Source organism: Ranitomeya variabilis, chromosome 4, assembly GCF_051348905.1.
Source record: "Ranitomeya variabilis isolate aRanVar5 chromosome 4, aRanVar5.hap1, whole genome shotgun sequence".
NCBI lineage: Eukaryota > Metazoa > Chordata > Amphibia > Anura > Dendrobatidae > Ranitomeya > Ranitomeya variabilis.
In genome coordinates, this window is record NC_135235.1 from 751,905,773 (window position 1) to 751,922,119 (window position 16,347).

Sequence of the window (16,347 nt, forward strand, 5' to 3'; positions counted from 1 at the left end):
TCCCCGGGTCTCTTCCCCGGGTCTCCTCTCCTCCCCGGGTCTCTTCTCCTCTCCTCCCCAGGTGTCTTCTCCTCTCCTCCCCGGGTCTCCTCTCCTCCCCGGGTCTCTTCCCCTCTCCTCCCCGGGTCTCCTCTCCTCCCCGGGTCTCTTCTCCTCTCCTCCCCAGGTCTCTTCTCCTCTCCTCCCCGGGTCTCCTCTCCTCCCCGGGTCTCTTCCCCTCTCCTCCCCGGGTCTCTTCTCCTCTCCTCCCCGGGTCTCCTCTCTTCCCCTCTCCTCTGATTCGCCAGCTCCGCAGCCTCTACTCTCCTCCCCGGGTCTCCTCTCCTCCCCGGGTCTCTTCTCCTCTCCTCCCCGGGTCTCTTCCCCGGGTCTCCTCTCCTCCCCGGGTCTCTTCTCCTCTCCTCCCCAGGTGTCTTCTCCTCTCCTCCCCGGGTCTCCTCTCCTCCCCGGGTCTCTTCCCCTCTCCTCCCCGGGTCTCCTCTCCTCCCCGGGTCTCTTCCCCTCTCCTCCCCGGGTCTCCTCTCCTCCCCGGGTCTCCTCTCTTCCCCTCTCCTCCCCGGGTCTCCTCTCTTCCACTCTCCTCTGATTGGCCGGCTCCGCAGCCTCTCCTCTCCTCCCCGGGTCTCCTCTCCTCCCCAGGTCTCTTCTCCTCTCCTCCCCGGGTCTCTTCTCCTCTCCTCCCCGGGTCTCCTCTTCTCCCCGGGTCTCTTCCCCTCTCCTCCCTGGGTCTCCTCTCTTCCCCTCTCCTCCCCGGGTCCCCTCTCTTCCCCTCTCCTCTGATTGGCCGGCTCCGCAGCCTCTCCTCTCCTCCCCGGATCCCCTCTCCTCTCTTCCCCTCTCCTCCCCGGGTCCCCTCTCTTCCCCTCTCCTCTGATTGGCCGGCTCCGCAGCCTCTCCTCTCCTCCCTGGGTCCCCTCTCCTCTCTTCCCCGGGTCTCTTCCCCGGGGCTCTTCCCCTCTCCTCCCCGGGTCCCCTCTCTTCCCCTCTCCTCTGATTGGCCGGCTCCGCAGCCTCTCCTCTCCTCCCCGGGTCTCCTCTCCTCTTCCCCTCTCCTCCCCGGGTCTCTTCCCCTCCCCTCCCCGGGTCCCCTCTCTTCCCCTCTCCTCTGATTGGCCGGCTCCGCAGCCTCTCCTCTCCTCCCCGGGTCCCCTCTCCTCTCCTCTTCCCCTCTCCTCTCTTCCCCTCTCCTCCCCGGGTCCCCTCTCTTCCCCTCTCCTCTGATTGGCCGGCTCCGCAGCCTCTCCTCTCCTCCCTGGGTCCCCTCTCCTCTCTTCCCCGGGGCTCTTCCCCTCTCCTCCCCGGGTCCCCTCTCTTCCCCTCTCCTCTGATTGGCCGGCTCCGCAGCCTCTCCTCTCCTCCCCGGGTCTCCTCTCCTCTTCCCCTCTCCTCCCCGGGTCTCTTCCCCTCCCCTCCCCGGGTCCCCTCTCTTCCCCTCTCCTCTGATTGGCCGGCTCCGCAGCCTCTCCTCTCCTCCCCGGGTCCCCTCTCCTCTCCTCTTCCCCTCTCCTCTCTTCCCCTCTCCTCCCCGGGTCCCCTCTCTTCCCCTCTCCTCTGATTGGCCGGCTCCGCAGCCTCTCCTCTCCTCCCCGGGTCCCCTCTCCTCTCTTCCCCTCTCCTCCCCGGGTCCCCTCTCTTCCCCTCTCCTCTGATTGGCCGGCTCCGCAGCCTCTCCTCTCCTCCCCGGGTCCCCTCTCCTCTCTTCCCCTCTCCTCCCCGGGTCCCCTCTCTTCCCCTCTCCTCTGATTGGCCGGCTCCGCAGCCTCTCCTCTCCTCCCCGGGTCCCCTCTCCTCTCTTCCCCTCTCCTCCCCGGGTCCCCTCTCTTCCCCTCTCCTCTGATTGGCCGGCTCCGCAGCCTCTCCTCTCCTCCCCGGGTCCCCTCTCCTCTCCTCTTCCCCTCTCCTCTCTTCCCCTCTCCTCCCCGGGTCCCCTCTCTTCCCCTCTCCTCTGATTGGCCGGCTCCGCAGCCTCTCCTCTCCTCCCCGGGTCCCCTCTCCTCTCTTCCCCTCTCCTCCCCGGGTCCCCTCTCTTCCCCTCTCCTCTGATTGGCCGGCTCCGCAGCCTCTCCTCTCCTCCCCGGGTCCCTTCTCCTCTCTTCCCCTCTCCTCCCCGGGTCCCCTCTCTTCCCCTCTCCTCTGATTGGCCGGCTCCGCAGCCTCTCCTCTCCTCCCCGGGTCCCCTCTCATCTCTTCCCCTCTCCTCCCCGGGTCTCTTCCCCTCTCCTCCCCGGGTCTCTTCCCCTCTCCTCCCCGGGTCTCTTCCCCTCTCCTCCCCGGGTCCCCTCTCTTCCCCTCTCCTCTGATTGGCCGGCTCCGCAGCCTCTCCTCCCCGGGTCCCCTCTCCTCTCTTCCCCTCTCCTCCCCGGGTCCCCTCTCTTCCCCTCTCCTCTGATTGGCCGGCTCCGCAGCCTCTCCTCCCCGGGTCCCCTCTCCTCTCTTCCCCTCTCCTCCCCGGGTCTCTTCCCCTCTCCTCCCCGGGTCCCCTCTCTTCCCCTCTCCTCTGATTGGCCGGCTCCGCAGCCTCTCCTCTCCTCCCGACACCGCGCTCTCAGTCCTGTGCTGGCGGCTGCCCGGAGAGGAGCTCCGCACCATGGAGGGTTAGTGGGCGGCTGCCCAGCTGCTCCGGTGTCTGCCGGCCGGGGGTCTCCTCCTCCTCCTCCGCCCCGGACATGTCGGCGGCGCTGTGCCGGAGCCTGTACGCCTTCTCCGGGGAGCAGCACCGACAGGGGCTGAAGTTCTCGGCGGGAGAGCTGATCACGGTGCTGCAGGTGGCGGACGGCGGCTGGTGGGAGGGCGAGAAGGACGGCGAGAGGGGCTGGTTCCCGGCCAGCTACGTGCAGCTGCTGGAGGTGAGTGCCCCGAGGGCTTGTCATAGGGACACCATGGACCTGGTGGTACAGTGATGTTTCCGTGTGTCTGCTCACATTGCGTCACCGACAGCTCAATGTCAGGAGGCGGCTGCAGCTGCTGGAAGCTCAGCGTTTGTGTCCAACCATTGTAATGCCTGGGACTCATCAGCTTCTCGCTGGGATCTGTAGTGCCCCTGCTATGATGTGGGCTGTGTGGCCGCTGTCTCCATGGTTTGGCCACCAGGTGGCGATCAGATTTGGAGCAGATGTTTCGGATGATTAATAAGGCAGTGATGGTGTTGGGGTGCCGGGGCGAGTCCCTGAAGCAGTCCCCTGACCTCGGCTCTAATCCTGTCCCTGACCTCGGCTCTAATCCTGTCCCTGACCTCGGCTCTAATCCTGTCCCTGAAGCAGTCCCCTGACCTCGGCTCTAATCCTGTCCCTGAAGCAGTCCCCTGACCTCGGCTCTAATCCTGTCCCTGAAGTAGTCCCTGACCTCGGCTCTAATCCTGTCCCTGAAGCAGTCCCCTGACCTCGGCTCTAATCCTGTCCCTGAAGCAGTCCCCTGACCTCGGCTCTAATCCTGTCCCTGAAGCAGTCCCCTGACCTCGGCTCTAATCCTGTCCCTGAAGTAGTCCCTGACCTCGGCTCTAATCCTGTCCCTGAAGCAGTCCCCCACCTCGGCTCTAATCCTGTCCCTGAAGCAGTCCCCTGACCTCGGCTCTAATCCTGTCCCTGAAGCAGTCCCCTGACCTCGGCTCTAATCCTGTCCCTGAAGCAGTCCCCTGACCTCGGCTCTAATCCTGTCCCTGAAGCAGTCCCCTGACCTCGGCTCTAATCCTGTCCCTGAAGTAGTCCCTGACCTCGGCTCTAATCCTGTCCCTGAAGCAGTCCCCCACCTCGGCTCTAATCCTGTCCCTGAAGTAGTCCCTGACCTCGGCTCTAATCCTGTCCCTGAAGCAGTCCCCTGACCTCGGCTCTAATCCTGTCCCTGAAGTAGTCCCTGACCTCGGCTCTAATCCTGTCCCTGAAGCAGTCCCCTGACCTCGGCTCTAATCCTGTCCCTGAAGCAGTCCCCTGACCTCGGCTCTAATCCTGTCCCTGAAGCAGTCCCCTGACCTCGGCTCTAATCCTGTCCCTGAAGTAGTCCCTGACCTCGGCTCTAATCCTGTCCCTGAAGCAGTCCCCCACCTCGGCTCTAATCCTGTCCCTGAAGTAGTCCCTGACCTCGGCTCTAATCCTGTCCCTGAAGCAGTCCCCTGACCTCGGCTCTAATCCTGTCCCTGAAGTAGTCCCTGACCTCGGCTCTAATCCTGTCCCTGAAGCAGTCCCCTGACCTCGGCTCTAATCCTGTCCCTGAAGCAGTCCCCTGACCTCGGCTCTAATCCTGTCCCTGAAGCAGTCCCCTGACCTCGGCTCTAATCCTGTCCCTGAAGCAGTCCCCTGACCTCGGCTCTAATCCTGTCCCTGAAGCAGTCCCCTGACCTCGGCTCTAATCCTGTCCCTGAAGCAGTCCCCTGACCTCGGCTCTAATCCTGTCCCTGAAGCAGTCCCCTGACCTCGGCTCTAATCCTGTCCCTGAAGCAGTCCCCTGACCTCGGCTCTAATCCTGTCCCTGACCTCGGCTCTAATCCTGTCCCTGAAGTAGTCCCTGACCTCGGCTCTAATCCTGTCCCTGAAGTAGTCCCCTGACCTCAGCTCTAATCCTGTCCCTGAAGCAGTCCCTGACCTCGGCTCTAATCCTGTCCCTGAAGCAGTCCCCCGACCTCGGCCCTAAGCCTGTCCTTGAAGCAGTCCCCAACCTCAGCTCTAACCCTGTCCCTGAAGCAGTCCCCCACCTCGGCTCTGAGCCTGGCCTCCGAACGATCCCCATCCTCAGCTCTAAGCCCTGCCTCAGAGTGGTCCCCGACCTCGGCTCTAAGCCCTGCCTCGGAGCGGTCCCCGACCTCGGCTCTAAGCCCTGCCTCGGAGCGGTCCCCGACCTCGGCTCTAAGCCCTGCCTCGGAGCGGTCCCCGACCTCGGCTCTAAGCCCTGCCTCGGAGCTGTCCCCGACCTCGGCTCTAAGCCCTGCCTCGGAGCGGTCCCCGACCTCGGCTCTAAGCCCTGCCTCGGAGCGGTCCTCGACCTTGGCTCTAAGCTCTGCCTCGGAGCGGTCCCCGACCTCGGCTCTAAGCCCTGCCTCGGAGCGGTCCCCGACCTCGGCTCTAAGCCCTGCCTCGGAGCGGTCCCCGACCTCGGCTCTAAGCCCTGCCTCGGAGCGGTCCCCGACCTCAGCTCTAAGCCCTGCCTCGGAGCGGTCCCCGACCTCGGCTCTAAGCCCTGCCTCGGAGCGGTCCCCGACCTCGGCTTTAAGCCCTGCCTCGGAGCGGTCCCCGACCTCGGCTCTAAGCCCTGCCTCGGAGCGGTCCCCGACCTCGGCTCTAAGCCCTGCCTCGGAGCTGTCCCCGACCTCGGCTCTAAGCCCTGCCTCGGAGCGGTCCCCGACCTCGGCTCTAAGCCCTGCCTCGGAGCGGTCCTCGACCTCGGCTCTAAGCTCTGCCTCGGAGCGGTCCCCGACCTCGGCTCTAAGCCCTGCCTCGGAGCGGTCCCCGACCTCGGCTCTAAGCCCTGCCTCGGAGCGGTCCCCGACCTCGGCTCTAAGCCCTGCCTCGGAGCGGTCCCCGACCTCAGCTCTAAGCCCTGCCTCGGAGCGGTCCCCGACCTCGGCTCTAAGCCCTGCCTCGGAGCGGTCCCCGACCTCGGCTTTAAGCCCTGCCTCGGAGCGGTCCCCGACCTCGGCTCTAAGCCCTGCCTCGGAGCGGTCCCCGACCTCGGCTCTAAGCCCTGCCTCGGAGCTGTCCCCGACCTCGGCTCTAAGCCCTGCCTCGGAGCGGTCCCCGACCTCGGCTCTAAGCCCTGCCTCGGAGCGGTCCCCGACCTCGGCTCTAAGCCCTGCCTCGGAGCGGTCCCCGAATTCGGCTCTAAGCCCTGCCTCGGAGCGGTCCCTAATCTCTAGTGAAATGTTGTGCCCCAATAGACTTTGGTCCCCAGGTTTCCCTCCTCTCCGCCTTCCCAACATCAGGTGGGCTCATACTTATGAAGGAGTCTGGGGGCGGTGATCACCGGACCATCCAGACCCCGCTGTGACTTCATCACCATTAACTATGTACAATTGTCATACAACACGTAAGTACTGCACAACACGCACCAGATACGGCACAGTGTTACACCGCTGTACATCCTGCTGAGCATTACCCCCTGAGCGCTCTAGATCTGCAGAGCGATACCCACTGAGCGCTCTAGATCTGCAGGCGTTACCCCCTGAGCGCTCTAGATCTGCAGAGCGTTACCCCCTGAGCGCTCTAGATCTGCAGAGCGTTGCCCCCTGAGCGCCCTAGATCTGCAGAGCGTTGCCCCCTGAGCGCCCTAGATCTGCAGAGCATTGCCCCCTGAGCGCTCTAGATCTGCAGAGCGTTGCCCCCTGAGCGCTCTAGATCTGCAGAGCGTTGCCCCCTGAGCGCTCTAGATCTGCAGAGCGTTGCCCCCTGAGCGCTCTAGATCTGCAGAGCGTTGCCCCCTGAGCGCTCTAGATCTGCAGAGCGTTGCCCCCTGAGCGCTCGAGATCTGCAGAGCGTTGCCCCCTGAGCGCTCGAGATCTGCAGAGCGTTGCCCCCTGAGCGCTCGAGATCTGCAGAGCGTTGCCCCCGAGCGCTCGAGATCTGCAGAGCGTTGCCCCCTGAGCGCTCTAGATCTGCAGAGCGTTGCCCCCTGAGCGCTCGAGATCTGCAGAGCGTTGCCCCCTGAGCGCTCGAGATCTGCAGAGCGTTGCCCCCTGAGCGCTCGAGATCTGCAGAGCGTTGCCCCCGAGCGCTCGAGATCTGCAGAGCGTTGCCCCCGAGCGCTCGAGATCTGCAGAGCGTTGCCCCCCGAGCACTCGAGATCTGCAGAGCGTTGCCCCCCGAGCGCTCTAGATCTGCAGAGCGTTGCCCCCCGAGCGCTCTAGATCTGCAGAGCGTTGCTTCTTGTAGCCCCTGATGTGTGAATTATCTCAGGCCATGGTCTCTTCTCCTGAATTGTCCTCACTTCTGGGTTGCTGCTTAGCATTGTTCACTTGGCACCGATTGTGATCTGCTGACCCTGGCGGTGCGGAGTCATTGTGTGATCGTGTGTTACCATTGTCACCGGCATCAACTGGAGCATTGTGAGCGGCCGCTGCGTCACCGGCCCCCGGACAATGAGCCGCTCTCCGGTCAGCTGTGACCATGCATTGTGCTAGGAGCCGCCTGTCACCTTGTGTGTCCTGTATGAAATGTCCATCATTGTTCGCTCTTGGTTGACACTTTCGTGGTATCTCCTTGATCTTTAGGTCTTGACCCTCAGATGTTCGCTTTCTATCTCTACATATGTTTTGGTAATACAGTTCTTTGCCCTAATTGCTTTCTTTAGTTGTCTACTGACGTCTGTGTCCTGCTTGTCCTTCTTTGATGATCTTTAGGGTCTCTTCTGTTGACCGTGGCTGTGAGGGTCTCTTCTGTTGACCGTGGCTGTGAGGGTCTCTTCTGTTGACCGTGGCTGTGAGGGTCTCTTCTGTTGACCGTGGCTGTGAGGGTCTCTTCTGTTGACCGTGGCTGTGAGGGTGTCTTCTGTTGACCGTGGCTGTGAAGGGTGTCTTCTGTTGACCGTGGCTGTGAAGGGTGTCTTCTGTTGACCGTGGCTGTGAGGGTGTCTTCTGTTGACCGTGGCTGTGAGGGTGTCTTCTGTTGACCGTGGCTGTGAGGGTGTCTTCTGTTGACCGTGGCTGTGAGGGTGTCTTCTGTTGACCGTGGCTGTGAGGGTGTCTTCTGTTGACCGTGGCTGTGAGGGTGTCTTCTGTTGACCGTGGCTGTGAGGGTGTCTTCTGTTGACCGTGGCTGTGAGGGTGTCTTCTGTTGACCGTGGCTGTGAGGGTGTCTTCTGTTGACCGTGGCTGTGAGGGTGTCTTCTGTTGACCGTGGCTGTGAGGGTGTCTTCTGTTGACCGTGGCTGTGAGGGTCTCTTCTGTTGACCGTGGCTGTGAGGGTCTCTTCTGTTGACCATGGCTGTGAGGGTCTCGTCTGTTGACCGTGGCTGGCATCTCCTGCCTTTGTTTGCCTTTCTGCCTTCTTTAGTAATATCATTATAAGTCCATAATTCCTCAGGTTTTCTTTCATCCATGTCCAGTGCTATGAATCGGTTGTGTAGACCATCCAAACAACTTTAGGTATGTTGGTCAATTGGAAGTTGGAGACATCCAGTTGTCGAGAAGTTCATGATCAGCTCCACAGTCAGTTACTGGCCTTGGTTGTGCGGTAATGATCGAATCCAGGGCTGTGGAGTCGGTAGCCAAACCTCCAACTCCGACTCCTCAATTTTCTTGACACTGACTCCGGCTCCACGACAATGGGCTCCGACTCCACGACTCCAACTCCCCAGCCCTGTCGATGACCTCCATCTTTGACGAGGACATATGTAGTCAATTTGATTCCTATAGGACCCGTTCGGTCATTTGTGATTTTGGAAGAAAGTGGTCATGGTGGACAGATGACTTGTCGTGCAAAAGTCTATGAATCTTCCTCCAGCCTCGCTTTGTTCAACCAAGTCCAGAGTTTCCAACAACTGTTCCCTGTTTGCCGAGGTCCACTTTCGCATTCAAGTCTCCCGTAGTAATGAGTAAGTCTTGGTTTGGTGTCTTCTCGATTTCTTCTTGATGGTAGAGTAGTTCTGCGTCCTCCTCCTCGGCACTTGGTGTGTAGACTTGTAGAACTGTCTGGATTACGTCCATCTTAATTCTCTAATTCTGAGCCTGTTTGACCGTCCCGGCTTTGATAATGTTGAGTTTCTTAGGTCATAATTTGTACATTCCAAGTGCCGAACTCTAAGATATTAAGATATCTCTGCAGCTTTTGATCTTCCCTTTCGACCAAGCGATATCAGCACCAAGGCGTCCTTGTGGTCCATCATGAGCATTGGTCATACTGAGGTTGACCATCGACTCTTCCCCAGTAGCTTGTCGAGTGCCTTCCGACCTATGGGAGCATTGTCCAGCACTATATAAATTTCCATTATTAGATTGGTAATACTTGGGCACTATATGTCAGTATTACATGGACACTGTATATCAGTAATATAGATAGTTACATTCTTGTACATAGGAGCAGTATTATAGTAGTTATATTCTTGTACATAGGGGGCAGTATTATAGTAGTTACATTCTTGTACATAGGAGCAGTATTATAGTAGTTATATTCTTGTACATAGGAGCAGTATTATAGTAGTTATATTCTTGTACATAGGGGACAGTATTATAGTAGTTATATTCTTGTACATAGGAGCAGTATTATAGTAGTTATATTCTTGTACATAGGAGCAGTATTATAGTAGTTATATTCTTGTACATAGGAGCAGTATTATAGTAGTTATATTCTTGTACATAGGAGGCAGTATTATAGTAGTTATATTCTTGTACATAGGGGCGGTATTATAGTTGTTACATTCTTGTACATAGGAGGCTGTATTATAGTAGTTATATTCTTGTACATAGGGGGTAGTATTATAGTAGTTATATTCTTGTACATAGAAGCAGTATTATAGTAGTTACATTCTTGTACATAGGAGCAGTATTATAGTAGTTACATTCTTGTACATAGGAGCAGTATTATAGTAGTTATATTCTTGTACATAGGAGCAGTATTATAGTAGTTATATTCTTGTACATAGGGGCAGTATTATAGTCGTTATATTCCTGTACATAGGGGCAGTATTATAGTAGTTATATTCTTGTACATAGGGGCAGTATTATAGTAGTTATATTCTTGTACATAGGAGGCTGTATTATAGTAGTTATATTCTTGTACATAGGGGGTAGTATTATAGTAGTTATATTCTTGTACATAGAAGCAGTATTATAGTAGTTACATTCTTGTACATAGGAGCAGTATTATAGTAGTTACATTCTTGTACATAGGAGCAGTATTATAGTAGTTATATTCTTGTACATAGGAGCAGTATTATATTAGTTATATTCTTGTACATAGGGGCAGTATTATAGTCGTTATATTCCTGTACATAGGGGCAGTATTATAGTAGTTATATTCTTGTACATGGGGCAGTATTATAGTAGTTATTCTTGTACATAGGAGCTGTATTATAGTAGTTATATTCTTGTACATAGGGGCAGTATTATAGTAGTTATATTCTTGTACATAGGGGCAGTATTATAGTAGTTATATTCTTGTACATAGGGGGCAGTATTATAGTAGTTATATTCTTGTACATAGGAGCAGTATTATAGTAGTTATATTCTTGTACATAGGAGCAGTATTATAGTAGTTTTATTCTTGTACATAGGGGCAGTATTATAGTAGTTATATTCTTGTACATAGGGGCAGTATTATAGTAGTTATATTCTTGTACATAGGAGCAGTATTATAGTAGTTATATTCTTGTACATAGGGGCAGTATTATAGTAGTTATATTCTTGTACATAGGGGGCAGTATTATAGTAGTTATATTCTTGTACACAGGGGCAGTATTATAGTAGTTATATTCTTGTACATAGGGGCAGTATTATAGTAGTTATATTCTTGTACATAGGGGCAGTATTATAGTAGTTATATTCTTGTACATAGGAGCAGTATTATAGTAGTTATATTCTTGTACATAGGGGCAGTATTATAGTAGTTATATTCTTGTACATAGGAGCAGTATTATATTTATACTCTTGTACATAGGAGCAGTATTATATTTATACTCTTGTATATAGTGGCAGTGTGGCCATTTATATCTTTCTCTGGTTTATCTCCTGGTTCCAGTGATTCTCTGATGCTGAGTTTATGGTCGGTGACTATCCTCCTCCCGTGGCGACGTGCTGCGGGTTCGCTGTATATTATGTGGGCAGTGTTGTGCAGTACTTTATGTTAACGGCCTCGTTAATCTCCCGGTGGATCTAGGGGACAATCACCAGGAAGAACATATGTTGTGACTAATAGATAATTACTGGCCCTTCTGGTGATCGGAGCTGGTCCTCACGTGACTCGCAGTCCTGTCATCCATGTTAAAGCCTATAAAATAATATAAAACATTAAGTGTAGCTTTGGGATCTGGTTTTCCCCACAATACCTTTTGAGTGGACGCTCCGGTCCCTGTGACATGTCCCGATGGTTGCGTGCACTTCGTCTCCAGCGGCTCCAGGTTCGCCTCCTGATAATGCCGCATTGTCACTTGTATTTCTGATGTCCACAGTGAATCATCTATTTTATGATCTGATTATGTTCCGCTCATGTATTAACTCTGTAGAATAATTAGGAAATTATGGAATTGTCCAGAAATCACCAGGTTCAGTCACGCTCAATATTATGCGTCCAGAGGAACCTCCAAAGAAAGGCCAGAAGCAACCTCACGAGGACCTATAGAGGATAGACGAGTGTCACCTCGTAGGGACCTCCACAGATCTCTACCAGGTCCTGTTCATCCACCTCTTGAAGGCCTATAGTGTCACCCCAGGTGGGAGGAATCCCCTGTGTCTGCACTCGTGGTGACTTCCGAAGGAAGGGTATCTCCGAGAGGAGCCCGATCGCCTCAGAGGGAGGTTACTTTGATGGAAGATATCCTTTGAGGGTGGGATCTCAGAAGGGGAGCCTGACCACTGCCCCAGAGAAGGACCTCTGAAAGGGGGGTGGGCTTCTAGAGAATCCTGGCGGACATCTGAAGGTGGTGCCTCAAACAGGACCCCTTGGGGGTTATCGCCAAAGGGGGGTATCCTAGAGGAGACCAGCCGCCATCCCAGATGAAGGATATCCGAAGGGGGGCCTCCCAGAGGAGCCTGGCTTCTGTCCCAGAGGAAGATCCCCAAAGGAAGCTACCTCTTAGAGGAGCCCAGTTTCAGCCTCAACGGGGGACCTCTGACTCTGAAGGATGCCCTACAAGAGGAGTTCGGCCACAGGTCCAGAGAGAGAACTCTGAAGGGTCACTTAGAGGAGCCCGGTCACCACTCCAAAGGGGTACAGATGCAGGAGGGCTCCCGAAGAGGAGTCCGAATGTCACCCAAGACTGGGTCTCTGAAGGTGGGGCCTCCTAGAGGAACTTGGCCACCACCCCAGAAGGGCTTTGGGGGTGGCTTCCTAGAGGAGTCTGACCTCTGCCCCAGAGGGTGGACCTCTGAATGTGATGCCTAAAGTAGGAGCCCAGTTGTCCTCTTGGAGCAATCTCCGAAGGGGAGTCTGTTAGTACTGTCATCTCAGAGGGGTATCTCTGAAGCGGGAGCCTAACTGCTCTCCCAGATGGGCCTCTTAGAGGAGCTTTGTCTCTGCCCCAAAAGTGGACCTCTAAAGATGTTTGAGGGGTGTTTTAGTGGTGGATGACCTCCTAAAATGGGATGGGAGCACAGCCTCCACTCTTCCGTTCAATGGAGGGGGTGGGTTGGCAGACCTTCAAGGAGCCTGACTGCTGCCCCACAAGGGGTTGTGAAGAGGGTCCTCCAGAAAATTAATATTTCATGTTTGGTATACTGACATTCTCTCGAAGAGACAGTTGGTGAGCTGCAGCTTTGGCGCAGTGTCTCTGATATTTGCGCCGCTCCATCAACCCCAGGGGTTAAGCATGCTCTCAGAAGAAGTGTTTGCGTTCTATTGCTCTATTACGGCTGCATTTCACAAGTTGCAAAGTGACAGTGGTGACGTGAGAAAAATGTCTATTTTAAGGAAGTTTGAAGGTGATAATGGCGTTCGTGTTAGCTGAGGAATCGCTCCATGTCCTGAGTAGTGGCAAATGTGAGAAAACGCTTCCAGCAGAGGAGGCGAGCAGGATCTGAAGGCTGGGAGCACTATAGATAGTCTGCATACAAGCTCCTCCCCTATTTGGGCAGGTTTAGCCAATGAGTGCTGGAATCACAAGGACACTCCCCTGCAGAGCCTTGTTTTCTCCAAAGTCAGCTGGGAGTGGGCGTTATTCTGGCCCCTGATTGGCTGGTCTCATGTTTTCCAGGAAGGATTAATGAGGGTCACAGGACGCACTGTAATGTCCTCCTCCCAATTGGTCAATTTCCTCCTCTGTCCACAATACAGAACAGGCTTTATGGTAATGGAATATTTCACATTCTTGTAGAGACGGGCGATGCTAGTGTGTGCACGGAGGAGTGGGGGAGTGGGAACGGGCCGCCATCATTTCCACGTGGGTCACATGATATTGCCAGGCGAGAATCCTCAGAGATCAAAGCCCCCCCTTATGCTCCGTCTTCTGGGGTTCGGCATCTTTTACTGTTGGTGGTTAATTCAACGAGAAGATCGCGGTTCCTACAAGTCGTAATTATCACTTCAAAGGAAAATTGTTTTAAAATATTCAAATTTTCATTAGAAGGATGTGGGGGATGGGTATTGCTGTATATACAGTGGTACTGCGCAGTGTCCATGTATACAGGTACTGAGAATGACACCCAGTGTAGAGGGCAGGAGAGGTGGCACTGTGCAGTCTATATACAGGAGACGTGTTACTGTGCAGTGTATATATACAGGAGACGTGGTACTGTGCAGTGTATATATACAGGAGACGTGGCACTGTGCAGTGTATATATACAGGAGACGTGGCACTGTGCAGTCTATATACAGGAGACGTGTTACTGTGCAGTGTGTATATATACAGGAGACGTGGTACTGTGCAGTGTATATATACAGGAGACGTGGTACTGTGCAGTGTATATATACAGGAGACGTGGTACTGTGCAGTGTATATATACAGGAGACGTGGTACTGTGCAGTGTATATATACAGGAGACGTGGTACTGTGCAGTGTATATATACAGGAGACGTGGTACTGTGCAGTGTATATATACAGGAGACGTGGTACTGTGCAGTGTATATATACAGGAGACGTGGTACTGTGCAGTGTCTATATACAGGAGGAGTGGTACTGTGCAGTGTATATATACAGGAGGAGTGGTACTGTGCAGTGTATATATACAGGAGACGTGGTACTGTGCAGTGTATATATACAGGAGGAGTGGTACTGTGCAGTGTATATATACAGGACAGGAGGAGTGGTACTGTGCAGTGTATATATACAGGACAGGAGGAGTGGTACTGTGCAGTGTATATATACAGGAGACGTGGTACTGTGCAGTGTATATATAGAGGAGGAGAGGTACTGTGCAGTGTATATATACAGGACAGGAGGAGTGGTACTGTGCAGTGTATATATACAGGACAGGAGGAGTGGTACCGTACAGTGTATATATACAGGAGACGTGGTACTGTGCAGTGTATATATACAGGAGACGTGGTACTGTGCAGTGTATATATACAGGAGACGTGGTACTGTGCAGTGTATATATACAGGAGGAGTGGTACTGTGCAGTCTATATACAGGAGGAGTGGTACTGTGCAGTGTATATATACAGGAGGAGTGGTACTGTGCAGTCTATATACAGGAGAGGTGGTACTGTGCAGTGTATATATACAGGAGGAGCGGTACTGTGCAGTGTATATATACAGGACAGGAGAAGTGGTACTGTGAGGTGTATATATACAGGAGGAGTGGTACTGTGCAGTGTATATATACAGGACAGGAGGAGTGGTACTGTGCAGTGTATATATACAGGACAGGAGGAGTGGTACTGTGCAGTGTATATATACAGGACAGGAGAAGTGGTACTGTGCAGTGTATATATACAGGAGGAGTGGTACTGTGCAGTGTATATATACAGGACAGGAGGAGTGGTACTGTGCAGTGTATATATACAGGACAGGAGGAGTGGTACTGTGCAGTGTATATATACAGGAGGAGTGGTACTGTGCAGTGTATATATACAGGAGGAGTGGTACTGTGCAGTGTATATATACAGGAGGAGTGGTACTGTGCAGTGTATATATACAGGAGGAGTGGTACTGTGCAGTGTATATATACAGGACAGGAGGAGTGGTACTGTGCAGTGTATATATACAGGAGTGGTACTGTGCAGTGTATATATACAGGACAGGAGGAGTGGTACTGTGCAGTGTATATATACAGGACAGGAGGAGTGGTACTGTGCAGTGTATATATACAGGACAGGAGGAGTGGTACTGTGCAGTGTATATACAGGAGGAGTGGTACTGTGCAGTGTATATATACAGGAGGAGCGGTACTGTGCAGTGTATATATACAGGACAGGAGGAGTGATACTGTGCAGTGTATATATACAGGAGGAGCGGTACTGTGCAGTGTATATATACAGGACAGGAGGAGAGGTACTGTGCGGTGTATATATACAGGACAGGAGGAGTGGTACTGTGCAGTGTGTATATACAGGACAGGAGGAGCGGTACTGTGCAGTGTATATATACAGGACAGGAGAAGTGGTACTGTACAGTGTATATATACAGGACAGGAGGAGTGGTACTGTACAGTGTATATATACAGGACAGGAGGAGTGGTACTGTGCAGTGTATATATACAGGACAGGAGGAGTGGTACTGTGCAGTGTATATATACAGGACAGGAGGAGTGGTACTGTGCAGTGTATATATACAGGACAGGAGGAGTGGTACTGTGCATTGTATATATACAGGACAGGAGGAGTGGTACTGTGCAGTGTATATATACAGGACAGGAGGAGTGGTACTGTGCAGTGTATATATACAGGAGGAGTGGTACTGTGCAGTATATATATACAGGAGGAGTGGTACTGTGCAGTGTATATATACAGGACAGGAGGAGAGGTACTGTGCAGTGTATATATACACAGGACAGGAGGAGTGGTACTGTGCAGTGTATATATACAGGACAGGAGGAGTGGTACTGTGCAGTGTATATATACAGGACAGGAGGTGTGGTGCTGTGCAGTGTATATATACAGGACAGGAGGTGTGGTGCTGTGCAGTGTATATATACAGGACAGGAGGAGCGGTTCTGTGCAGTGTATATATACAGGACAGGAGAAGTAGTACTGTGCAGTGTATATATACAGGACAGGAGGAGTGGTACTGTGCAGTGTATATATACAGGACAGGAGGAGTGGTACTGTGCAGTGTATATATACAGGACAGGAGGAGTGGTACTGTGCAGTGTATATATACAGGACAGGAGGAGTGGTACTGTGCAGTGTATATATACAGGACAGGAGGAGTGGTACTGTGCAGTGTATATACAGGAGGAGTGGTACTGTGCAGTGTATATATACAGGACAGGAGGAGAGGTACTGTGCAGTGTATATATACACAGGACAGGAGGAGTGGTACTGTGCAGTGTATATATACAGGACAGGAGGAGTGGTACTGTGCAGTGTATATATACAGGACAGGAGGTGTGGTGCTGTGCAGTGTATATATACAGGACAGGAGGTGTGGTGCTGTGCAGTGTATATACAGGACAGGAGGAGTGGTACTGTGCAGTGTATATATACAGGACAGGAGAAGTAGTACTGTGCAGTGTATATATACAGGACAGGAGGAGTGGTACTGTGCAGTGTATATATACAGGACAGGAGGAGTGGTACTGTGCAGTGTATATATACAGGACAGGAGGAGTGGTACT

The 16,347-nt window shown here is 53.5% G+C and overlaps 1 protein-coding gene across 3 annotated transcripts in view; it reads left to right on the forward strand.

The window, feature by feature from the left end:
- The first annotated feature begins 2,536 nt into the window (after window positions 1-2,536).
- Window positions 2,537-16,347, forward strand: part of GAS7 (growth arrest specific 7) — a 134,344-nt gene continuing 120,533 nt past the window's right edge. For 2 of the 3 annotated variants that reach the window (XM_077254738.1, XM_077254739.1), the window contains exon 1: window positions 2,537-2,846. In XM_077254738.1, coding sequence (XP_077110853.1) covers window positions 2,667-2,846 — 180 coding nt within the window. In that variant the 5' untranslated portion in view covers window positions 2,537-2,666. The remainder of the gene's footprint in view (window positions 2,847-16,347) is intronic. The other variant, XM_077254743.1, reaches the window with a different exon arrangement.